This window comes from Mastomys coucha, unplaced genomic scaffold (assembly GCF_008632895.1).
Source record: "Mastomys coucha isolate ucsf_1 unplaced genomic scaffold, UCSF_Mcou_1 pScaffold16, whole genome shotgun sequence".
Lineage (NCBI taxonomy): Eukaryota > Metazoa > Chordata > Mammalia > Rodentia > Muridae > Mastomys > Mastomys coucha.
Window position 1 is genome coordinate 100115234 of NW_022196898.1, and position 26131 is coordinate 100141364.

Consider the following 26131-nt stretch of genomic DNA (forward strand, 5'->3'; position numbering starts at 1 on the left):
TTCTGTGTGTGGTAGTGGGATGTACCCATGGCTCCTAGTCACATGACCTCTCTGTGTGTGGTAGTGGGCTGTACCCAGGGCTTCTAGTCACATGACCTTTCTGTGTGTGGTAGTGGGATGTACCCATGGCTCCTAGTCACATGACCTCTCTGTGTGTGGTAGTGGGGTGTACCCATGGCTCCTAATCACATGACCTTTCTGTGTGGTAGTGGGGTGTACCCATGGCTCCTAATCACATGACCTCTCTGTGTGTGGTAGTGGGGTATACCCATGGCTCCTAGTCACGTGACCTCTCTGTGTGTGGTAGTGAGGTGTACCCATGGCTCCTAGGCAAATGCTTCATCTCTGAGGTACATTCCCAGCCCTTCTACATTTACTTGTTTTCTAAGGGAAGCATAATTATTCAGATATTTTTTTTGGATGTTGGCCTGAATAGTGGGCAGCTTTCTCTTTCCCTTCCTCTCCTGTTCTCTGTCTGTACACACACACACACACACACACACACACACACACACACACACACAAAATGTATTTTGATCCTGTTCAACCCTGTGTCATCTTTTATTTCTCTTTTCCCACTGAGCACTTTCTTCCTAAGTAGCCCCTTTACTTTCTTTTTTGTGACACATTGAGTTTGGTCAGAGTTACTTGCATGGGCAGAGGTGAGTTCTTTACCAGAGGATGGCTTGCGGCTATACCTATTAATGTTTGCTCCTTCAGCAAACATTCATAGCCTGTAGTCACTTAGGGAGAAGTGGGCTTCATGAAGTCCTTCCCACAGCCTTGACAGAATGCTGACACACTCTATCTCTGCATGTAAACACAGCTCTGTAGCTTTATGACTGCAGTGGTCATGTCATGTCCAGAAAACGGTGCTCCTCCCACAGAAAACAGTGCTCCACAGTGCTCCTCCCACAGAAAATGGTGCTCCGTGGTGCTCCTCCCACAGAAAACAGTGCTCCATGGTGCTCCTGCTGTCTCCCTCCTATGTGTTTTTTGCCCCCTTTCTGTGATGAATCTTTCTTCCCTGAATCTTGGAAGGATGTCTGGATAGTTTTCTTTTGTCAGATTGACACATCTAGAGAACCTCAATTGAGAAAATGTCTTAATCAGATTGCCTGTAGGCATGTGTGTAGGATATTTTCTTTATTAATAATTGATGTGGGAAGGCCTACCCACTGTGGATGTCCCCTCCCCCATGGGAGGTTGAACAAGCAGAGCCATGGAGCAAGCCAGTAAGCTCTCTCCATAGCCCAGTTCTGCCTCCAGGCGGCACCCTGGAGCCCCTGCCTCAGCTCTGCCTCAGCTCTGCCTCCAGGCGGCACCCTGGAGCCCCTGCCTCAGCTCCCTGAGGACTGGGAGTTGTCATCCAAACAAAACCCTCTCTGCTGCTTGGCTTTGATCAGTGTTGTATTACAGCAGTAGAAGGGAATTGAGACAAAGGAGGTGATAAAGCTGCCCTGCTAGGGGGAGCAGCCATGCTCACTAACTAGCATGTGCACACTCACCAGTTAGGAGTCTCAGAATGTGGTGCCACATTAAAGAGGAAAACTTCTTCTTGGAGTAATTTAAACCAAGAGCAAGCCTGGCCTTGTTTTGTCATCTCTGTGCTGTGAGATGCTCCTCTGTCTGTGCTTGGCCTTGTAGTGCACTGGAGGCCAGCCTAGAGGGCTTTCTGAGCAGCAGACTTCTCTGTGTATGAGCAGGCTTATCTCCACTTAATAATGTGTAGCATTCATTGAATTACATCTTATAATTTTCAGTTATTTTTATCTTAAACATCTTTAGTAGAATGCTTTATCTTCTTTTTGTTCATATTATAAATAATACCTTTCTCCAAACACATCTTTTCTAACTTTGATTGTTACGTGTGCAGTTTAGCTTTTGTGACTCCTTCCAGCAACTTGTTGATCTCTAATGATTTGATGATAAAATTATTTTCTTAGAACTATGCACAGCTTCTTTCTTAAACATTTTTGTACCTAGAAAAAAATATTGACAGTTTCCAAAATTGAAGTTTTAAGGTAGAAATTGCCTCTGGAGCCCTCAGAATTAATAGTCCAATGAAACACTTTTGTTCTGAGAAAACGTGTTCTAGAGAGGAAAGTGACTTTCAGGTCAACAAAGTACTTGTGAAGTTCTTGGATGCGCAGCCTCCCAGACTCAACTTACTGTCGTAAGCAATGATTTAATAACCACAAAAACTATGACAGCCAGTCTGCAGAACTTTTAATGAGAACAAGTCAACCACTTGTTTTTATTCTCAGTCTGCTACTCTTCTATAGTAACCTATTGGTATTTTAGCTAGTGTTCTATCTTGGTTTTTCTGAGCATTGGAACAGTCCTATTAATATAATGCTTATTTAATGATTGTTTTAGCAATACTTGTTTTGTTTTGTTTTGTTTTGTTTTTTGAGACAGGGCTTCTCTGTGTAGCCCTGGCTGTCCTGGAACTCACTCTGTAGATCAGGCTGGCCTCGAACTCAGAAATCTGCCTGCCTTTGCTTCCCAAGTGCTGGGATTAAAGGTGTGTGCCACCACCGCCCGGCTTTTAGCAATAAATTTAAGTCCAGTGTTTCCAGCTGTGCAAAGCTAAGGGTGATGTGGCTCAGCAGGGACAGTTGGCAGTGCTTGGGGAAAGACCCTGCACAAGTCAGGTGACTTGTGTTAGTGAGAGTTAGGCTAGACTGCAGAGTGGAGGCCCACACTGACGACTTGGTGGCTTTTACTTTAGGTTGGTACCAAACCAACAGAGAAACATTGCAGAGTATGTGAGCCAAGGATGTGAGTGCTCACAGCGCCTCATCCTGTGTTTCTCACTGTGGTACACTCTGGTGTAGCAATTAGCACATGGAGAAATTGGATTGGTCAGAGGAGTCCTGAACCGTCAGCAGGGGAAGATGCACCTGTAATTCAAGGCAGTTCCTTGCTGTGCTTCTATAACCATGTGCTTCATATGCCCCATCCTTCTCACAGCATCCTCAGGCTCCAGTGACCTCGGAGACAGCCTGGGGCCAGGTCATGGGGTATGTGCTGTGGTTGCCTAAAACCCAGCTCTCTTTTTTTCTTTACAGTGTCTTAAATCAGCCTGTCATTTTTTAAAAAATTTGTTCGTGTTACTCTAGCATTAACTGACTTGGCCCTGAATAATTTAGTAGTATTCCGCTGTATAAATGAACCACATTTTCTTTATCTATTCTTTGGTTGAGGGGCATCTGGGTTGTTTCCAGTTTCTGGCTATTACGAGTAAAGCTGCTGTGAACATAGTTGATTAAGTGTCCTTGTGCTATGGTAGAGTATTTTTTTGGGTATATGCCCAGGAGTAGTATTAGCTGGGTCTTAAGGGAGAACTATTCCTAATTTTTTGAGAAACTGCCAAATTGATTTCCAGAGCAGTTGTATAAGTTTCCATTCCCACCAGCGATGGAGAGTGTTCCTCTTGCTCCACATCCTCACCAGCATGTGTTGGCACTATCCACAGATGATATGATACTATACATAAGCGACCCCAAAAATTCCACCAGAGAGCTCCTACAGCTGATAAACACTTTCAGCAAAGTGGCTGGATACAAAATTAACTAAAAAAGAAAAAAAAATCAGTAGCTTTCCATTATACAAACTATAAATGGGACAAGAAAGAAATTAGGGAGCAACACTCTTCATGATAGCCATAAATAGTATAAGATACCTCTCTAACCAAGAGAGTGAAACATCTGTATGGCAAGAACTTCAGGTATCTAAAGAAAGAAACTGAAGAAGATCTCAGAAGATGGAAAGATCTTCCATGCTCATGGATCGGTAGGATTAACATAGTAAAAGGCCATCTTACCAAAAGCAATCTACAGATTCAATGAAATTCCCAGCAAAAGCCCAACACAATTCTTTACAGACCTTGAAATTTACTTGGAAAGATCACTTAGAATAACAAAAACAGTCCTGAACAATAGAAGAACGTCTGGAGGCATCACCAGTCCTGATTCAAGCTGTGCTATGCAGTAATAATAGTAACAACTGTATGGTATTGGCATAAACACAGACGGGCTGATTAATGCATTCAAAGACCCAGAAATAAACCCACACACCTATGAACACTTAATTTTTGACAAAGAAGCCAAAACGATACAGTGGACAAAAGAAAGCATCTTCAACACGTGGATGTCTGCATGTAGAAGATTGCAAATAGATCTATAGCTGTCACCCTGCACGAAAGTCAAGTCCAAGTGGATCAAGGACCTCATCATAAAATCGAATACACTGAACCTGATAGAAGAGAACATGTGGAATAACCTTAAATACCTTGAAACAGGAGACAGCTTCCTGAACAGAACACCACCAACAGCTCAGGCACTAAGACCAACGATTAATAAATGGGACCTTGTGAAACTAAAACACTTCTATAAGCAAAGGACACATCAGGAGAACAAAACAGCAGGCTACAGAATGGGAAAGATCTTCAACCTACGTCCAGCAGAGGGCTAATATCCAAAGTATATAAGTGACTCAAGAAGTTAGAAACCAGCAACCCAAATAACCCAGTTTTTAAAAATGTGGTACAGAACTAACCAGAGAATTCTCAACAGCAATCTCTAATGGCCGAGAAGCACTTAAGAAATGTTCAATGTCTTTAGTCACCAGGGAAACACTCTGAGGTTTCACCTCACACCTGTCAGAATGGCTGAGCTGGAAAAGTTTTATACCGCGCTGTTGTCAGTGATGCTTGTTGCCTGCTTCCAGATCTGACGGAAGCGTGTCCGTAGACAGTAGATAATACAGTAACCAGGTCACGTCAGCCCCGGAATGGAGCCTTCCATGCCCCCCAAGTCTGCATTGATAGAAAAACTATTGGAGTTCAAATCTCTGCAAGATCTTATCTGTGTGATTTTCCTTTTTGGTGCCAGGGATCGAACTCATGGCCTCTCACACTCTGTCAGCATCTGTGGCAGCAGTCTCCCCCAGCCGTGCTCCTGATGTATTGCGTTTTCATACCCATCCTTTCCCCTGCACAGCTTTCCTGATTCTTTGGTTAAGAGAGATATCTAGAGTGCTGTGTGAGGAAGGAGAGAGGGAGAGCTTGGCTTGTGCTTACCTTCTGGTTTCTGCCCCGTAACTCCGCTAAAGGCAGTGGGCGTTCTTTGCGGCAAAGATTTTTACTTCGTTCTGTGACTGGGCTGTAGGAAGGGTAACCGTTGGGAAGAAAGAGTGTTTCTGGGCTCCTCAGGGCCATAGTTGCCATAAGTTTGTTTCTTCCTTTTTAAGAACCCTGAAAGCTTAGAGGCCAGCTCCAGTGGGCCATTAGTTGTTACTGAGAGTGAGTACCCTGCCCGCCCATCCAGCATGGGTCTTATTCCCTCATGCCTGTCTCCTGCAGGACCAAAAAGAATAGTTCTGGAAGATCCTTTCATGTCTCCTCCTCTTCCTGCTTCTCCCACTCCTTCCCTTCTTCCTTCTCTCCTTCCTCCCCATACCCGGTGTCTCTCTCTCTCACAGACATACACACACACTGACACACACCAACACAGACAGACACATACACACACCCAGTCACACTCACAAGTGCTCTCACCCTGCTCACTCGCACAGGCACACATGTACCAAGCTGTCAGCTGCAGCAGCATGGTTCGTGTGTTCAGAGCCTTTTCTGTTTACAGCACATTGACTAATCCATGTGATTTCAGCAGAGGTGGGCACAGGTGGAAGGGAGGAGGTGGAAGTAAGCTATGGTCCTTTCAAAGGATTTGAGCCTTGGATGGGAGGTATGAGAGTGAGCGCACTTAAGTCAGAGCTCTTGACATGTCTCCATAGAAAGCGCCACTAATTGTTTCTGAGATTTTTTCCTGGAGAATTGATGGAATGTTCTTTCTTTAGAATGTTATGTCTGACCCTTTGGAGCATGGAGAGGGCAGTGGAACCAACATGTGTGAACATAATTTGATCTCCTGGAAGCAAAGATAATTCACAAAATTTTATGTTTCTGAGAATTTGTCTAAGTATGAATGAGAGGTTATCAAATCATTTAGATGCCTTGATGTTAAATTCTTACACTCATTCCTTAACTCACATTTAAAATTATCTTTATGATTAAGGCATGGTTAAGGAATTCAGATATATTATTTTGGGAAACTCCATATTAATTAAACCTAGTTCACTTAAACTGTCTTTTCTTCCTTCCTTTCTCTCTCTCTCTTCCCTCCCTTCCTCCTCCCCTCCCTCCCTCCCTTTCTTTCTCTCTTCCTTCTTTCCTTTCTTCTTCTTCTTTTTTTTTTTTTTAAAGATGGGATCTCACGATGCAGACTTGAAGTTCTCCTGGCCTGCATTTCTAGGTCTGGGCTTACTGGTGTGCTTGGCATAGCCAGGTAACCACAGTGAGCTCCTGAAAGGTGGAAGCAGAAGGGAATATAATCTTTTGGGACAACTCACCAATAAGTTTCTCAAGTTTCTTTTAAGGAGAAAATAGTCTAACCTCATTACACACACACACACACACACACACACACACACACACACACACCCCTCAGCTAATTTTGTCTATGTTCCTCTCTTATTATGCTAAGTAAAGATATTCAGATGTTGCTTTGATCTGCTGATCACAGTTATGTGTAGTGTATTGTGCATACGTAGGAAGGCCCTTTAAACCCCAGTGTGTGAAGGGACCACTGTGCTGACTGTCACTGGGGTAAACTTACCTCTTTGCTTCCGGCGTCCTCTGCCAGTGCCTCTGCTTTCCTGTGGCCATGCTGTAAGTAGGTCTCAGTGTGTGACCCAGTTAGTGTGCCCTGAGCAGTGCAGTCCAGGGCCTCTCCAGTTCCTCACCCACAACTCCTTCCTCCTTTATGTTTAATTTGGTTTTTATATTCATCAGGATCTTATTAGAGAAGCTAAGGAGCTATTCATTTCTCAACCCAAATCAGTTTTCTATTTTACTGCTTGGAAATAAAGTATAGTAATTATTTGTATAATCTTATTTTATGCCACATGCAATCCAGTCTTTCTGTGATCTTTTTAAAACAAGGAATCCAAAAATTCATAATTAGGGTAAAATTTTATATCAGTGCTGGAACAAATACTATGGCATGGTTATGTCAAATTCAGGTCTGTGGATACTCCATGCCACTTAAAAATGCTTTGTTGAATTACTACTGTTCAACTGGGATTGGTCTGTGATGGCTCCTACTTTGTCTTGTTCTTGCTTAATTTTTCCCTCCTTGACACATTGTTGCATTAAAGAGCAGGTCAGTGGCTCAGGGTACTTCATCCCCAGTGTTTGATGTATTCTGTGTTATTTAGAGCAGGTCAGTGCCTCAGGGTACTTCATCCCCAGTGTTTGATGTATTCTGTGTTATTTAAAACTTAGTAAGGGAAGACTGGGAGATAGTTCAGTGGTTAAAGCACTTCCCATAGGACTGGCATATAGAATCCCCAGAACCAACATGGGAGCCTACCTATAATTCCACACGCTTACACACACATACATGCTCATGTACTTCACGCAGGTACTCCTGTACATGTTAACATGGGTATGTGCAAATACATAACAAATACACACAAAAAGGAGAAAAAGACGAAAAATAATACCATATGAGATGCACCCATTCAGACTCTTAGCCATCATTATCCCTAGTGAAAGCTTGGAGGAACTTTGGATTTTCTTGCTGTGAGAATAGAAACAGTGACTCTGAACTCCTGACCCTCCTGATCATCTTGACCTCCTGACCCTCTGAACTCCTGACCCTCCTGATCCTCTTGACCTCCTGACCCTCTGAACTCCTGACCCCCCTGAATTCCTGAGCTCCCTGAAATCTTGACCTTCCCTATACTCCTGACCTTCCTGCTGCCATCACCCAAGTGCTAGAATTGCAGGTGTGTGCCATAGTGCCTGGCTTTAGTCTTAGATTTGAGAATTTTTTTTTAAAGACCTATGGATAGTTTCATTTAGACTTTCAAGGGCCTACTTTATTTTCATTATGTGTCATGAATATTAACAGTCACAACGTGTTCCTGCTTCTAACTTAATCATCTCAATTAGGTTATCAATATAAGATGAAACACGTATTAAATCTTTGTAAATTAATTAATAGAGTTTCAGGATATGGCAGAGCTGTTTGCCTTACCAGCACCAGTGATGACAGCTGAGCTCCACTGCTTCTGACTCTTAGCCCTCAGTGCGGCAGCCTCGTTGCCTGTAGTGGAGAGAACAGGATAGATTTCAGAGGGTCAGGAACGGCGGAGGTTCAGTGATAAGCTCACCCTGTTAGTGCTATGCCTGGGCCACACCCAGCACTTCATAAGTGCTTGCTGTTGTGACTTGGTTGTACGTGAGCCTGTAAGAAGGCTGCTCTACCCTCATGATGGCGTGTGTGTTTGCCGTCCTTGTGCTACAGATGGCTTACTGTCCACAGTGTCTTCTGAGACTCCCTCCTTTCGGTCCTCACCTTGCTCTCTGTGTTTCTCTCCCCACACTGGCGCTTTCTCTTTCACAGGTCTCTTGTAGTTCCCACTAACTTGAGATGAAGCTGAGGATAACGCTGGTCTCCTGGTCCTCCTGCCGCTACCTCCCACGCACTGGTGTTTCCGTTGCTGCATGCCTGGCTTTGCGTGTTTCCTTCTAACACTCTAAGTACAACATGACTGGCAAGTACTTCAGGGTGCCCTCTGTTGTCAGCGGGTTTGCTAGGGCTAGTGCTCTGCTAGATTGGTGGTAAGAGTTAAGAGTTTGGAGATAAGATAGAAGAGGAAGAAATAACATGAAAATACATACCTTGAATTCAGGCTATCAGTGCCTGATCTTTATTGATCTACAGTCATTACAGAGCTGCAGCAGAGCGCCTGTGGGGAAAAAGCAGCATCTCAGAGGCAAAAAAGAGGGATCCAGGGACCCATGAGCTCACTTCAGGTGCCATTCCAGCTTTGTGTGGCGGTGTTGAACAGAACCCCAGCTCCAGTAGTTACAGATTGTCTTCAAGGATGTATTATTTGATTGTAGCAAGCCTACATAGCAATTTTAAGGAAAAAATTAAAAATATTTTGAACAATATCAATTATTTGTTTTATTCAATGAAAACATTTCAATAAGGCAATACCAGTCTATTATAAGTAAAATTTTGTGTCTTGAAATTTCAAATTCATATTCCAGACTTTGAGAGATCCATCTATTTAAAATGCCATTTATGCCCCTTGGTTCCTGGTTACATTTGTCGGGGAGGAAAAGACACTTAGCCCACAGGATGTCCTGGGTCCCAGGGTTTGGCCAGGGCTAGAGTTGGGAAAGCGTTTATTTAGGATATCATTGCATCACACACATTTGTATAGTTGGATCTCTTCTTTTTTAAGACAGACGTTTTAAAGTTCGTTTGTATGGTGATCATGGTCATTAAGAAGTCTACAGAGCTTCAATCAGGGTATCCATTGATAAGTACAGTGAGGTAAAAAGTCTCAGGAGTTTGCTGTGTTTTCAAGTCCATCCGGGCAAACAGAAGTCCTGCTGTGTGGTAGCCACAGGTCAGCAGGTGCTGGGATGGCCCCTCCTAATTCTGGTGTTACTGACTAGGGAACATGGCTGGAGAAACAGAGCAGCCTCTGTAGATAGTCTCTGGATAGCCAACGTGTCCTGCAGTTTGAGTGCTCGCAGTTTCTTTACAGTTTGCCACATTCCATATGCTTTGTTCTATGAAGAAGTGTTCGCTGTGGCTGGGGCAGAGTCGGGTGTGAGAGCTGCCTCATCACGTGAGGCAGCCGAGGCTCCCAAACTGTGAGATGCATCCTCCTGCAGCTTGCGTCTGTGATGAGTTCTGTATTCATTTAATAAGACAGAGGGCCTTGCTGTTTCCAGAAGCTGCCTTCAGCGTCAGTGTCTCTGTGTGTCTGGGATCCACAGTGGTTGATCTTATTGATCCGGTGAGTGCAGGCTTAAATCCCTGCTGTGATACTAAACTGGCCCTAAGGAAGACACTGAAAGGAGTAAGCAAGTGAACTGTGACCTTTACAGCTGTCACTCAGGGATTCTGATGGGCAGAAGTTCCCTAAATACGCAACTTGATTGTCTTGAACAGCAAGACTATCGGTTATGTATTGTACAGTATAATTGTGTGGAGAGATACTGTCTATATCACCAAGTTGTGATTGTAGAGTAGTTGTCAAAATAAAGAAAACATTAAACGTAGGCCCAGCCTGACACCCCTCTGTGGCATGTGGGCCCCAGCCTGACACCCGTCTGCGGCCCAGGCAAGCAGTCATTTTGCTTTAGCAAAGTCATGTCACCCTCATCCTTCAAGCAGGAGTAAGGTTTTCATAGCAGTGTGAGCTTGCTAATTTGTTGGAATTGAATTTACATTTTCCATCTTTAGTCTGTCATTAGAATTATAAGCCCAAAGTAGTTTATTTGTGTGTGTGTGTGTGTATTTAAGTGTTGTTATCCAAAAGTTTTAGATATCTGGACTAAAGAGAAATTTGTATTTCATCAGAAAGTCAGTTTTGAACATTTTCTAAGCTTTAAACAGTGAATTAGGATGTGTCATTATACTTTGAAATCTTTGTGAGCTATTGTTTTTCAACCTGTTACTCATTTACATTATTACTAGTAAAATTATTTTTATGATATATTGATGATATTTAATCAAGGGTCATAGTACTTAAACTGAAGCTCAAAATTTTCTCTTAGAAAAACATGGATTACATATACTGTGGTTGATATGGTAATCATTTCATTTCATAGAAATTAGCTCTAAACAAAGCATGGCCTAAAGGAAGACTCACTTTTATACATGTGTGTATCAGCTCTCTCTTGTTTAATGAAACATATATGATTTATTAGTAACTTAATGTAAACTAATGGCCTTCCTAAGTTATAAAGAGAAACCATGTGTCTGTTTTAGACATGTAGCAGCTGCAGAGCTGATATTGAACGCACAGGATTGGACTGCTTCCAGAGCAGAAATCTTCCCAGAAAAATCAAAATGTTTCAGGCTTGAACTTTAATGTATTTGGAACATATGCAGGAGAACATTTTCTTCTTGCCATCTCTGCTAAATTAATTACGTATGTCACCATGTTGGTCTCCCCTGTGCTGGGGAGCTCAAGTGTATGTATGTGTATATGTATATGTGTATGTAGACTAGACAATTCTTCTGACTCATGGTACCAAGTTTCAGTGGTAGGACTTGAAGTCACTTAAATTATTAAGTATCAATTATATTCCAGGCCTGAATGTGGTGGTAACCAGGACAGGTACAATCGAGTCCTCCTTCGGCCTGTATCCTCATGGAATGGTACATTCTTGTCCTGGAGGCAGTAAAACAGACCATGAGATACAGTGCCTTACTGAGGACTGGAATCATTTGAAGTTTGACTGGTCAGTGGGTTGGGAAGAGCAGAAAGAACAGAAAGGCTAGTGAAGACAAGCATTCTGGGTAGGAGTGGTAGGGTGGAGCCAGTAGACATTATAAACAGCCCCCACTGTAGTCACAGCCAGACATTTCTAAGGGGGACGGTTTTGACTAACTTATGGAGAAACGGTGGTTGCTAGCATTCCTGAGGTGTGTGGCCTGGTGTGGGACAGTTTGCGTTGGCTCCGTGCCTGGCCGCACTGCTTGCACAGGCTCATGGACTGCAGATTTTGTGCTTACATGTCTGAAAGTTAAATTCTTTAGAAGGTCATAGTTTAGTGTGGAGTTTTCCACTCTTGAGATTGTTAGATATTAAAATGTTTGGAATAGTTTCTTTAGCTTCCCTTTGTTACATGGAAAATGTTAACTTATACCAAAAGGTCTAACATTCCATGTTAAGACTGCTTTGAGTTATAATACTAATGTCTATTGTAACGGGAGAGTTAGTTAAGGCTCTTTGAAAATTTAGTTATTTTTACTGAGGAAAAGGTTGAGTAGAGTCTCTCCTTCTTAGACATGAAGCGGATCTGTTGAACTGTGGCCTCATGTCCAGGTTACTTTTCTGTCTTAGACATGAACGTATCTGTTGAACTGTGGCCGCATGTCCAGGTTACTTTTCTGTCTTAGACATGAAGCGGATCTGTTGAACTGTGGCCGCATGTCCAGGTTACTTTTCTGTAATTCTTTTGCTAGTCACATTGTCCTGATGCTGGCTGATGACATGGCGTGCAATGCTCGGAACCCCAAGCCAGCCACCGTGTTCAGCCACAAGAACATGGAGCTCAATGTGTATGGAGATGATGTGGAAGTAGACTACAGAAGCTATGAGGTTCGTCATCCATCAAAAGCACAGCGGCCATCTTTAAACTCCAGTTAGTTGTTGATCTCTGGTGGGATCCAATCAGCTTTTGGAGTTCACAACTCTTAGTGCATGAAGTTAACCCAGACAGTTGTGTTGACTGTTTAAACAGGAAAGGTTGGGTTTCATACTCGATCTGCTGTCTCGGCTTCAGTATTTTTATTTGGCATATTAGTTGTGGATAAACCCCATGACTCACAAGGACTCCTCTTCTCAGGCTGTGGACCTTGTCCAGTCTGCGCCCTGTAGGCCTATGCGCCCCAGGATAGTTATGAACATAACTGACCACAGGATTGTGAACTTACCGAAGCATTAGGAGACTTTGTAGATGATAGGTTGTGCTGGGGGGTGAAGGTTAGGCTCACCTGTTTGGCATGAGGCCACCTTAAATAAGCTCTTCCCACTGGTTTCTAGTCACCCAGGTACAAGTAACATGCGTGCTAAGAGTGGTATTATGCCGTATCTTCTTCCTTAGAAACTTAGTTTTTAAGTTCAAGCCTGTTTGGGAATTGACGCCATCTTAGATCCTGCTTCCTTCTCACCAAGCCCCCTGAGGGTAGGAGGCGTTTGCTGTCTGCAGAGCTCTCACATCAGTTGTCAGAGCTGCCTGTCCCAGGCTGTCAGCTTCTTTAAGGACTTGTTCTGTTTCTGTGTGTCTTACAGCTAGCGAGTACTCAAGTTACAGCTGCTCAGAAAAATTCTGCAGATTGATGTGAATAAATGTTTAACTTCTTATTCGGTCATTTGAAAATGTAAAAACATTCCCTACCTTGGCCAATAAGAGATCCTGTTAAAACCCTGAGCACTTTGCTTTGTTCTGAACAGCTTATGCACATATGTTCATGCATGTAAACAGCTTGTGCACGTATGTTCATGCATGTAAACAGCTTATGCTCATATGTTCATGCATATCTTCCACTGATGGTCTAGGGAAAACAATCCGTCGAAAAAGCTGAATGGATTTTCTGCCTTTTGAATTAAATTTTAAATTATGGATGATATATGACTCAACTGTTAACTTTAAATTAGTATTTTTTTTCCCCTACAACATAAAACATGCCTTCGAAGAATCCCAGATGCCTAGAAATTTCAAATTGGGAAGATCTGTTTAAAATATGTTTTATAAGTTGAAGATATTCTGATAGAAATCTAAGTGGCACAATGCATCCAAGTTTAAAGATACATAATTTGGTGGGTGTTGGTGGTGTTGGTGGCATGCCATGTCCTCCTATGTGACTAACCTGTCATTGACTGAGAAGTGTCACAAATTAGCTGTCTGATGTAACTAGTTATTTACAAGTGGTTTTATTTTGTGTCCTCCCAAAGAATTGCTTGTATAAATAAGTCAGTAAAGTTTGGGATCAGTTTTTAACACATCGTATTTAAAATTCTAAATTGAGAATTAAATTATTTTGCTTTTCCTTGTTAGTGTTGAGTTCTAAGGAGTTTCTTCCCGTTGTGCCTTGCTGTATAGCCCAGCCTGGCCTTGAGCTTCCCTTCTCTTGCCTCAGTCTTCTCCCAGCCCCTACCCCATGCTGGGTCTCAGGCACACCCCACACCAGGCTGAGGAACCCAGCCCCCACCCCATGCTGGGTCTCAGGCACACCCCACACCAGGCTGAGGCACCCAGAGCAGGTGTATGCTTAGCATGAGTAATTTAATTTTTGCTTGCACTATAATTTGCTTTCTGTTTTATTTTCAACTTATTATAAGTAATATTATAGATAGGAGGAATATTTTGAATATCTTCATGTTTGATTTCATCTGATTGCCCTTTTTTTTTTTTTTTTAAATTGTTTTAGGTAACCGTGGAGAACTTTTTAAGGGTATTGACTGGGAGGGTTCCACCCAGCACCCCTCGCTCAAAGCGTCTTCTTTCCGACGACAGAAGCAATATCCTCATTTATATGACAGGTATTTCAGAGTTTAAAGAGTTCTAGTAGAGTTATATTGAAACTTGATCCAATGGAACCTGATGAACAGGTGTTAAAGTATAGTGTGTGTGTGTGTGTGTGTGTGTGTGTGTGTATGTGTGTGTGTGCGTGTGTGTATGTGTGTGTGTGTATGTGTGTGTGTATGTGTGTGCGTGTGTGTATGTGTGTGTGTCTGTGTGTGTGTGCGTGTGTGTGTCTGTGTATGTGTGTGTGTGCGTGTGTGTATGTGTGTGTGTCTGTGTGTGTATGTGTGTGTATGTGTGTGTGTGCATGTGTGTGTCTGTGTGTGTTTCTGTGTGTGTGTGCATGTGTGTATGGTGTATGTGTGAGTGTGTGTGTATATGTGTGTCTGTGTGTGTTTCTGTGTGTGTGTGCATGTGTGTATGGTGTATGTGTGAGTGTGTGTGTATGTGTGTATGTGTGTGTATGTGTGTATGTGTATGTGTGTGCATGTGTGTGTGTATGTATGTATGTGTATGTGTGTGTGCGTGTATGTATGTGTGTGTATGTGTGTGAGTGTGTGTATGTGTGTGTGTGTGTGTGCGTGTGTACGTATGTGTGTGTGTATGTGTGAGTGTGTGTGTGTATGTGTGTGTGAGTGCGTGTGTGTACGTGTGCGCACTCTTGCGCTCGAGTGCAATGCTTTAGTCTCACAATACAGAGCTACCTGAGATGATATGGGAAAGGGGCATAGGTTGAGGATCCTTATTCCAGAATCTAAAATTGTTACCAACCCATGCAAAGATCCCAGGTAGATACATTGCCATCTGACTTCATGTGACAGGTGGTGGTCCAAGTGCAGGCACTGAAAAGGGACAAAGTTACCTTCAGACTCTGTCCCTTTAAGAAACACAAATTAATTTCACATTTAGACCTGGGTCCTAGCCTTAAATATCCGCTGTGGAACAGACGAGCCGCCGCCTGCAGCTCTCCTGTCCCCCATTTGGGTGAGGGCAGTGCATGTTTGTCACCTGTTGTCTGCTTGCTCTTTATGGAGCTCTTCTGGCATGTCACCCTTGCTGGTCCTCTCCTGTCACACTCCACTGGCTTTTGTCCTGCTCAGCACTTACTGGAACTGCAGATGTGCCCTTCTCTGCCGCACACCCCCACATCCTACTGTGGAAGGATTAGCTCAGTGTGGAGCTGAGACATAGCCTACAATTCTTTGTCTTGGTCCAGGGTGGAGTTTGTGAAGCTGCAAGGTGAGCATAGTTCCTCCATAGTTTCAGTTAATGTAGTAAACTACAGGATTTATATATTTTACATTTTTTTCTTCGTTTGTGTTGCCATTCTTTGAAAATAACTCCAGACATGAAGGAAATTCCTGCAGTTTTAATACAGAGTCTGTGTTAGAGAGTCTGCAACACAGTGGAATAGCTGATAATCATGATAATAAAGTAAGAGCCAATACTTTTGAGGCTTTCTGTACACCGTGGACTGTCTTAGATTACTGCCTCTGCCCATGCGTTCGTCCTTACACAGCCTGGTGATTCGGTGTTGAGATCCAGAGCCGCATGTATGCTCATGAAGGCCTGACCGTGCGCACAGCACTTGGCCTGGTGTTAAGTGGGAGCTGACGTCCAGTGTGTTTGGACTGTGTCCCTTGGGAAGGAGAGATCTGCTTCTCCCCAGGAAGGCTTAGCCACCAGCCACTCATCTGTCAGTACTGTAAGCGTTCCCTCCTTCATTGTCCAGACCCGCGCATGACTGCGGGCTGAGGAGAATGAGGCGGAGATGAAGTGAGTTACCTAAAATAGCAGAGCCTGCAAGCGGCACAGCCAGGGTGCCCATCCAGACACACTGGCTGTTTTTCTTCACCACCTCTGCCAGCTAACGGACTGTGTTTAATGGTCAGGGATAAAAACACTAGTTTTCAGTGAGAGCCACGCTTCCGAGTAATAACAGCAGAGCAGACACGAATGAGAGCGCACCAGGGACTACTCAGTGCTATAGCTTCTTTCTCACCAAGTAAATTTCAGACTACTGATTGGGCCAGCAGATTTATGCAACTGAATGACGAAAATCTCTTAAAGAGATGATATGTACTGTTTGTATGGATCTGTTTTACGTGGGTATGGAAATTAAATTTGCTTTCTAGCCTATATTTTAGTAAGGAAGTTTTACTAAAGCAACACAGCAAGTAATCTAAGTGTCTGTAGCTGGGTGTGTGCACACTGCATGATGTCTGCGTGTGCACTGCGTGATGTCTGCGTGTGCACTGCGTGATGTCAGCGTGTGCACTGCGTGGTGTCAGCGTGTGCACTGCGTGGTGTCAGCGTGTGTACTGTGTGATGTCAGTGTGTGCACTGCGTGATGTCAGTGTGTGCACTGTGTGATATCAGCGTGTGCACTGCGTGTTGTTAGTGTGTACTGTGTGATGTCAGCGTGTGCACTGCGTGATGTCAGCGTGTGCACTGCGTGGTGTCAGCGTGTGCACTGCGTGATGTCAGTGTGTGCACTGCGTGATGTCAGTGTGTGCACTGTGTGATATCAGCGTGTGCACTGCGTGTTGTTAGTGTGTACTGTGTGATGTCAGTGTGCGCACTGCGTGGTGTCAGCGTGTGCACTGCGTGATGTCAGTGTGTGCACTGCATGCTGTCAGTGTGTGTACTGTGTGATGTCAGTGTGCGCACTGCGTGATGTCAGCGTGTGCACTGCGTGATGTCAGCGTCTGCACTGCGTGATGTCAGCTTGTGCACTGCGTGATGTCCATGTGTGCACTGCGTGATGTCCGTGTGCACATTGCGTGATGTCAGTGTGTGCACTGCGTGATGTCCGTGTGTGCACTGTGTGATGTGAGTGTGTGCACTACATGATGTCAGTGTGTACACTGCGTGATGTGAGTGTGTGCACTACATGATGTCAGTGTGTACACTGCGTGATGTGAGTGTGTGCACTACGTGATGTCAGTGTGTACACTGTGTGATGTCAGTGTGTGCACTGTGTGATGTCCGTGTGTGCACTGTGTGATGTCAGTATGTGCACTGTATGATGTGAGTGTTTGCACAGTGTGATGTCAGTGTGTGTACTTTCTGAGATTCTGTGTGCATTAGGGACATGTTAGCATTTGTACTGCATGAAGCTCTGTGTGCATTAGGGAATATGTCAGTGTGTGTACTATATGTGTTCTATATGCATTAGGGATATGTCAGTGTGTGTACTGTATATGTTCTATATGCATTAGGGATATGTCTGTGTATACTGTATGTGTTCTATATGCATTAGGGTATATGTCAGTGTGTGTTCTCTATGTATTAGGGTATATGTCAGTGTTGTGTTTTTGGCTTTCTATAAGGTCATGGAGGAAATGGTTTTTTGAAATTTCAAGATTCTGAAGAAATCACCAACATTGAACTTGCAGATGCTTTTGAACAGATGTGGCAGAAGAGACGGTAATTAGCAAGTAACTCTTCACTTTATCTTTTAACTTCTCCCTTTTTTTCTCCTGCAGTGTCAGGGCTGAACTAGGGCCTATACATACCAGGCCGGTGCTCTGCCCTGGCCACACACCCAGCCCCAGACTAATGACCTTTCTTCCCAAGATAAACTAATATCAAAATTTCTTGTTTGAGATGTGTAGTTATTTTATATGATTTTAACTTGTCCTAATCATTTCTCCTACCATCTGAAATTTATATTTGTTATTTCACTGAACAGAGTGAGCTGAAAGAAAAATCCAGTTATTATTTAGCATGAATGATGACTTGAAACAAGTTTTTATATATTTAGTGTTGTGTGCATGTGTGTATTTGCATGCATCTGTGTGCACACTTGTGTGTGTGTGTGTGCAAGTATGTGTGCACCATATTGTGCATGTGGAGGTCAGAGGAGAGCTTGAGGAGTTGGTCCCACCCTCCACCCTGTGTTTGTAGGCACTGAACTCAGGTTGTAAGTCTTGGTCATGAGAGCCCTCCCATTGGCTTTTGATTGACTCTTAAGATCTAATGTTGTGTCATGTGGCTGCCACCCACTTCCCAGTGTGTTTGAGAGAGACTCAGTGTGTAACGTAGGCTGCCCTTACGCTCAGGGTGTCCCTGTTCCAGCTTCCTGAGCAGCTGTGTTATAGCTGTGTGCCACTACATTAGTTCATTGTGTTTGGATTCAGCATCACACAGAGTTTCAGAGCATAGACAAAATGTAGCCACCTTCTTTGCCAGAATACAGATGGAACATCTCCAGTCCTGTTCCTGGTGTCCTCTGAGACCTGATGAGTCCAGACTTTCCTGTCCCCACTTCTGTTGGCAGATGACCCACTAAGTGCCTGTGGCACTGTGGGCCTTCTCTAGTCCACAGCTGCAGATTCTTGCTCACTGCCACAGTCAGGAGTAGCATAGCAGTGACCCCACCTCTCACTGAGTTTCCTTGGTGCAAGGATACAGCTACATGGCAAGCACCTTCAGGGGACTGCAGTTCTGGAAGGGACACAGTGACTGGAGTGATTCTCCTGTTCATGGCAGCAGCTTGTGGTTGGCTTGTTCCCATCTTGGAGGGTGAAGAAGCGGAGACAGGAAGCCAGAGCCAGGAGCCTAGGAGGGTCATCCTAAGAAATGTCATCCTAAGGCTCATTTGTTAGAACATGTGGCTCCCAGCTTTATTGAGAGGCCTTGAGTCTCTGGAGGAGGCTACTGCTCCCTTTTGAATGTTGTCATGTGTAGGATTTTTCTTTCAACTTTTAGCTGATGAGATGGCTCAGACTTAGAGTTTTGAATTATTGGAGAAATGTTAGTGTACATTACCAGCACGATCCGTCTCAGAGCCTCTGTCCCTTCTCTTTCAGCTACAATGAGCTGCTGTTCATTATTGACACTTGCCAGGGTGCGTCCATGTATGAGCGGTTTTACTCTCCTAGCATCATGGCCTTGGCTAGTAGCCAAGTAGGAGAGGATTCGCTGTCGGTACGTGTTCTCTCTTGATTCTCAAACCACTCGATATGTTTTACGAACATGTGTGCCAATCTTAGATGTTGAAAACAGGACTCTTGTGTATTAAACCATATCTTAAGGTGATTGTATTGACGTTGACTCTCTCCCATGTTCACAGCATCAGCCAGACCCAGCCATTGGAGTCCATCTTATGGATAGGTACACGTTTTATGTCTTGGAATTTTTGGAAGAGATTAATCCAGCTAGCCAGACTAACATGAATGACCTTGTAAGTATCTGCTGATTTGCTAACAGCACATGTGCTGGCTGTAGTGGGGGTGTGAGGTCTGCTCTTTCCATGATTACAGCACATAGATGTGCTGGCTATAGTGGAGGTGTGAGGTCAGCTCTTTCCAGGATCCCATGGGTGCTGTCTTAGCATCATGGTGTGACCTACTAAACTGTTTTGAATTCACCTTTTTATTAATATCTTCTTCGAAAATAACCTTCAAAATCATGCTTATCTGTGAGCATGTGGGTACATGTGCATATGCAGAGGCCAGAGAACAGCCTACAGGAGTTCGTGGGTTATGTCCTTCTGCCATGTGGATCTTGGGGATGGAATTCAGGTTGTCAGGTTTGGTGGCGTGTGCTTGTACCTGCTGGGCCATTCGTCTTCCAGCGTGCCCTTTAGCACATAGGGCCACAGCTTCAGCCCAGTTACCCTCTGTCCTGAGGCACATGACTGTCACCTCATATGTTTAGCCTCTTGCCTACTAGGTGTATTTTTAAAGTGATCGCTTAATGTTTTGAAGTTCTGCCCATTCTGAGGGGGTTGAATCAGGCGATACTCTTCCAGGAAAGCCGTCTGAGTTTTTTCTTGGAATATATTTTATCTTTTCAGAGCTTCCATAGAACATAATTTCTCCTTTGTGTCATGTACCACCATCTGTCTTTTGCTGACTGCAGACACTGAGTGAAGTCTATATCATCTAATGTGAAGCTCTTGGAAAAGAGAGTCTTTACCTCACAGAGTTTTTGTGGCATGTAATTTCTTGGTATAACTTGAATTTAATTAAAATTTCCCGTCTTTTCTGTGTTGATTGTACCATTCCAGTGAGAGCAGCTTGAGGTTGCTGTTGAGTTGGCACAGCGAGAAGCTGCAGCCAGGGGTTATGTGATGATGTCACTCCTTGCCGCTGCTTCCACAGGGTCATTCATCTGCGCACACTGGTCTGGTCCTCCTGCTCTACCCTCTCAGTGTCAGTGTGTTGCATGCTCTGTGACTGGCACAAGCCTTTAATTCTAAGACTAATGAGACAGCGGCAGGTGGATCTCTGTGAGTTTGAGATTAGCTTGGTCTATAGAGTGGATTCCAGGACAGCCAGGGCTGTGTAGAGATCCTGTTTAAAGAGCAACCCCTCCCTCCAAAAAGGAACAAGAAGACTGATCTGTAACATGATCTATAAATATTTATAGATAAAGCAGTTTGATATGCCTATAAGTCATACTTGCCTTCTGTTGGCTAGAGAAGCAGAGTAAAGTTTGCCAAGGGGATTGTAGTCGTAGGACTATTTCTTGGTATAGCTGTGTTGGGCTCTATAGGAGCAAAGCTAGAAGCGCTGGCCATCAGAAGTGCACTATGCCATTGCTAACACTTGTTCCCTGTTTTACAAAGTCTGCACCTCAGGTCCTCTTCAGGCGGGGACTGTGTGAACCTTAGTAAACAGTGCTTTTCACAGGGAGTAAGAAGATTCTGTCCTTGGTAATTCACTAGTGTCCAGTGTCACAGGAAAACTAACACAGAATTTACTGTGACATCTGTGAGAGCAGAAGTCATGGTTTTCATCTGCATGTCTTGGAGGTAACTTTGGTTCCTTTCCACCATGGTTAAAATGGTTAAACTAAGTTAGTTGGCCTATAACGTGGCACATAGTTTCACAGAAGCAGCAAGAGATGGGCTGTATGTGTGACTTTACCTTCCTGGAGTCTCTCTGGGCTTTTACATATTGGACTATTGTGGCACATTTTACTTGACTGTCAAGTTAGAGTCAAACCTATGATGGGTGTCTGGCCAGTTTCCTCATATCATACTTCTCTCGTCTGTGGCTTTCTTAGAATGTCGGGTGCTACAGTAGGATGGAAATGCTAGTGTTTGGAACCAGTGCCTTATCTTTAGGTTGGCGACTTTAGAATACACTATAGTCTAATGCTCTGTTTACTGGACTTAAGAGCTGCCTGTGTATGCGCTTGTCTCTATTACTACTGTTTTTGTTGTTTTCAGTTTCAGGTATGTCCCAAGAGTCTCTGTGTGTCCACCCCTGGACATCGCACTGACCTTTTCCAGCGAGATCCTAAAAATGTCCTGATAACGGATTTCTTTGGAAGTGTGCGGAAGGTGGAAATCACAACAGAGAAGATGTGTTTGCAGTGGGCCTCACAAGTCGTGGACAGCAGGTATCTTAGTTATTATGTGGATAGAATTCTAGAGGATGCTCTAAGGGCTGAGGGGGTGTTTGGAAGTACTTGTGTCTCTCCGCAGTCTTCACACGCCAGCTGTGAGTGTGGCTGGGAGCTGTGCTCACGATTGGATTTTGATGTTTTCTGCAATACAGTGTTGATCCCATGGCAGCTTGAGATGTACTGAGCGTCTTGAGCTCCCCACAACAGTCTGCATTGAACCCTGTTTTGCTGTCGGGACTTAGTAATTGGTTAGGGATGGCAGGAGAGGGCACAAGCAGAGGTCACTGTGTAGGACAGTGGTGTACATGTGTATTTGTGAGAGAGACTGAGGGAAATTGGCTGGAGGTAGGGGTTTGAAATATTTATAATGCCCAGGTTTTTTTTTTCAGTAATTATTTTTGAAAGGAAAAAAGCCTCGTTGAGATTAAATAATGGTTTAGTTACCAGGAACTCTTGTGGGAAGTGTAGCAGTGCATTTCTAGCATGTACCTCTAGCGCTGCCTGAAACCTGGGCAGCTCAAACTCCAGATGACTTTTCTGGATCATGTGTGGCAGCATGCACTATTTCAAGGGTTTATAGTTAAAGTGCTGGGTTAATAGAAATAAATTAAAATGCCAGGAAAGACTTCTCCTGTGAAGAGTTAGGCAGGATTCTCACTTCTTGTTTTAGAATTCAGAGCCTTATTTTATTTTATTTTATTCTTTTTCAATTTCTTATGGCTGTTGGCCTATAAAACTGTGAAGGCTGCAGATAAGAGCAATAGAAATAACAACTTGATTTCTTTTTTTAAAACAATAACTTTATATCCCAAGCTGTTGTCTGTCTGTGGGATATGTTCTTTTAGCTAGGCTGCCTTGTATGGCCTCAGTAGGAGAGGATGCGCCCCACAGAGATTTGATGTGCAAGGTTAGGGGGATACCCAGGGAGGCCTCCACCCACTCAGAAGAGAAGAGGAAGGAGGTGGGGAGGATTGTAGAAAGAGGTGACTGGGAGGCGGGCAATGAGCAGAATGTAAAGTGAATATGTAAAACAATAAAAAATAGAAAAGAAAAAGAAGAGGAAAACCCATAGCTTTAAAATTACCTTTGTAAAAATTGCTAATCTATACTGTAGTACTTTAATAAACTGTACTATAATTCAGTATGGTTAGCCTTAAATCTCCTACCACGTTAGTTTTATAATTTCCCTTGACTTCAAGCCTTAAAGACTGTTTACTCCCCTTCAGTCGCCTTTAGTCTTAGAGACCCGCGCTGTTACATTTTAGCTCTTAGCTCAGGCAACACTGAACTCTGTATTGTGAGGACTGCTCAGTACGGCGCTGTTACATTTTAGCTCTTAGCTCAGACAACACTGAACTCTGTATTGTGAGGAGGCTGAGGAGGCTGCGGTGGCATTGGAGTAAGTGCAGCTATATACTCTGCAAGAATAGGCTTTTGAATCTTCAGTTTTCTTTATGTAGTTGTTTGAAAGCAAAATTCTTAGTGCTGACAATTGTCTCAGTTTATGTTTGAGAAAAAAGTTAACTTTTGCAGCTGCATACCAAGGTCTGTTGTCTTAGGGCGCCCCCTAGTGCTTACAAATAAATTTTATTTAGGATCTAGTCATTGACCTGCTGATGTTATAATCACTGGTATAAACGGAATGCCTCGGTGTCCTGCTAACTGGTTAAAGGCTCATCTAGAAAGACTGCATCCAAGAGCTAGATGTCCTGTGCAGATGGTGAGATCGCTCTCAGAAACATTGCTCGCTCATCATTCGGTTAGCATGAGAATTTCACTTCTGTCTTGCTCTAGGGACTTTTACATATATGAATAGGTATTATCTCATGTGTGCAGGTGCTGTTCACATGCAGATATGAATGACAGTTCATGTAGAGGAAAGTTTATTCAACAAAAAGCAGATATCACAAAAACACATTTTGTGAAGGTATTTGGGTTACACTGTTACTGTTTCAGAAAAGCTTAGACCAGCAGTATTAATACAGTGTTACTGAAAGTACTAGTTATATTTTTTAAAAAACATTCTCACACAATGGAAACAATGCACTATGTTGATTGGTTCAGATGGGCTGTTTTATATTCTTGTGCAGTAGCTTAGCGCTTAGTATCTTAATCAGTAGAATGAAGTCGGTAGTAGGCGGCACTAACTGAAGCAGCCGTAGGCAACAGAGTTCTTATGCCTGCATCCTGGAACTTAGGCATGCTAGGTGACATTATGGAGCCACAAGGAGCAGAAGAGTACAGACAGCTCCAGACAATTGTGTTTGACTTCTCGTGCTGTTGTTTTATTAGTGATGAAATTCATGTATGTTGACCCTAGCTATAGTTTTTCATGAAAAAGGTACATTGAAGTTGAGCAGTGGTGGCATGTTCCATTAATCCCAACATTTAGGAGGCAGAGGCAGGCGGATTTCTGAGTTTAAGGCCAGATTGGTCTACAGACTGGGTTCTAGGACAGCCAAAGCCACACAGAGAAACCCTGTCTTGATAGAACAAAAACAAACAAAACAAAACAACAAATGATACATTCTATGAAACCTTCAAAGAATAAAAATATTTTTAAATAAAGGATAATTTCTTAAGTAGAATGCCTTTCAGAACTCTGACAGATACATACAGTTGAGCAACCATTTCAGTCTGTCATGCTAAGGACTTTATGTGTGCTCTGACGCTTTATGTGTGACTCTTGCCTGCTGTAGACCAACATGCCCATGGAGCTCGGGCAGTAGCGCTCTATGAATGTGGCCTCTGTCCCTCGTGCACTATGTCTGCATTGGTGGGGATGCCTCAGCAGCACCTTACACCTCAGAAGGAGACTGTGGCTGCTTATCCTACAAATCGTCTGTTTACTAACTGAGGCCATTTCCCCCCATCCAAGATTTTGGAAATTATTTAGAAAAAATGCCATGGGTATTTGCATACAATGTTAAGATTTCTTTTAATGTGAGTAAATATCTGAGTGGAAGTGCAGGCTTAGAACCTTGTGAGCTGTTTCCGAAGCGACTCTCCTGTGTAGTACCACAGGTGCTCGTTCCTCATCTGCTCGCTCGCTCGCTCGCTCATAGTGTCTCTAGGAATTCTGGGGAATAAGCGCTCATGACAGCCTTAATGTGCAATTTAATAACTAAAGTTGCTGCATGTAGTTTATTTACTGGTCATTTATACATGTAAAAGAGCTTTTGAAGTCTTTTGCTTATTTTCAAAATATTGATTTGTTTCCTCACTAAATGATGACAGGTCTCTGTATGTTCTGGGTACAAGTTCTTGTTCAGATACGTGAGTCCCAAATTGTTTTCTTCAGCCCTTGGTTTACCTTTCATTTTAGAGGCTCTCTGTTGGCTGATGAACGTGCTCCATGTTTAGAGTGCTCTGGGAGTCATTCTTTGCCTAACCTGAAGTCTCAGAGGCTTGTAGAAGTTTATAGTTTCAAATTTTATGATTGAACCGCTGATCTATTTTTGAGTATGCTGCCAGGTTGTGGCTGAGATGGTGTGAGGTCGGGTTGTGTAAGCCGCCTTACCCACCCAGTGGAAGTAAGGAGGCAAACACCGAGCTCTTCCCCATGCAGTTCTATTAGGATCCTTGTAATCTTGCTTGTTACATCTTACTTATTTCTACTTACATTTTATTAGTTACATCTTGCTTCTTACATCTTACTTATTACTATTTCTACTTTCTCCTATTCCTATTCTTAGTTCTATTCCTACATCTTACTTCTATCCTTACATACTTACTCCTATCTATCATACTTACTCTTCTATATCCCATACTTACTCTTCTATCCCATCACCAGCCCTAATTCTACATACTTACTTACTATCTCTACATACTTACTCTTCTAAATCTACATCTTACCTCTAACCCATCACCAGCCCTAATTCTACAGACTTACTCCTATCTCCACATACTTACTCTCTACTTCCTCCTCCAGCCCCCAGTCCTCACAGGTTAAATACTTTCCCTGGTCCCAATCAGCATCAGCCACGTAACAAAGTATAATAGGCTGTGGGAAAATCATACCAGCTTGCATCACAAACTAGAGGCACTCAGCTTCTCCAACCAAGGGCTTGATCATCAATGCTCTCTGCTCTGGCCGGAAACCAGGTGTTCAAAATATATGTATATAGGGTGGCAGCTGCGGCTCCCCACAGGGTTGGAGTTCATTTTGCCTGAGTCATCTTGTTAGTTTTCTAAAGAAAGCCTACTGGGGTTTTGATTGAGTTTGGCTTGATTCTTTTAGTGGGGACAATGGCTCGTGACATTGGGTTGTATAGTCTGTGCACACATCCCAGCAGGTATTTGAATAGTTATCTTCAGTGTGTTGGTTTACAATTTATTTTTCTAATGATCCCTTTTTGGGAGATCATATTGACTCTGCCAATGCTATGCTGAACCGAACTCCATCAGAAGTTCCAGGAGATGTCTTTTTGACCAGATACTAACAGCTTGATTTTGCTGCTTGTGAAAGAACTGCAGTGCATGCAAGTGAGCACGAGAAAGGACCGCAGTGCATGCAGGTGAGCATGAGAAAGGACTGCAGTGCATGCAGGTGAGCATGAGAAGGGATTGCAGTGCATGCAGGTGAGCATGAGAAGGGACTGCAGTGTATGCAGGTGAGCATGAGAAAGGACTGCA

General features: G+C 43.4%; 1 protein-coding gene across 1 annotated transcript in view; it reads left to right on the forward strand.

Moving 5' to 3' along the window:
- The window catches only part of Pigk (phosphatidylinositol glycan anchor biosynthesis class K), an 86530-nt gene that overhangs the window by 10877 nt on the left and 49522 nt on the right, over positions 1–26131 (forward strand). The window contains exons 4-9 of the mRNA XM_031375900.1: positions 12072–12207; positions 14040–14151; positions 17467–17563; positions 18949–19066; positions 19212–19322; positions 21318–21490. Of these exons, the coding sequence (XP_031231760.1) occupies positions 12072–12207; positions 14040–14151; positions 17467–17563; positions 18949–19066; positions 19212–19322; positions 21318–21490 (747 nt within the window). The remainder of the gene's footprint in view (positions 1–12071; positions 12208–14039; positions 14152–17466; positions 17564–18948; positions 19067–19211; positions 19323–21317; positions 21491–26131) is intronic.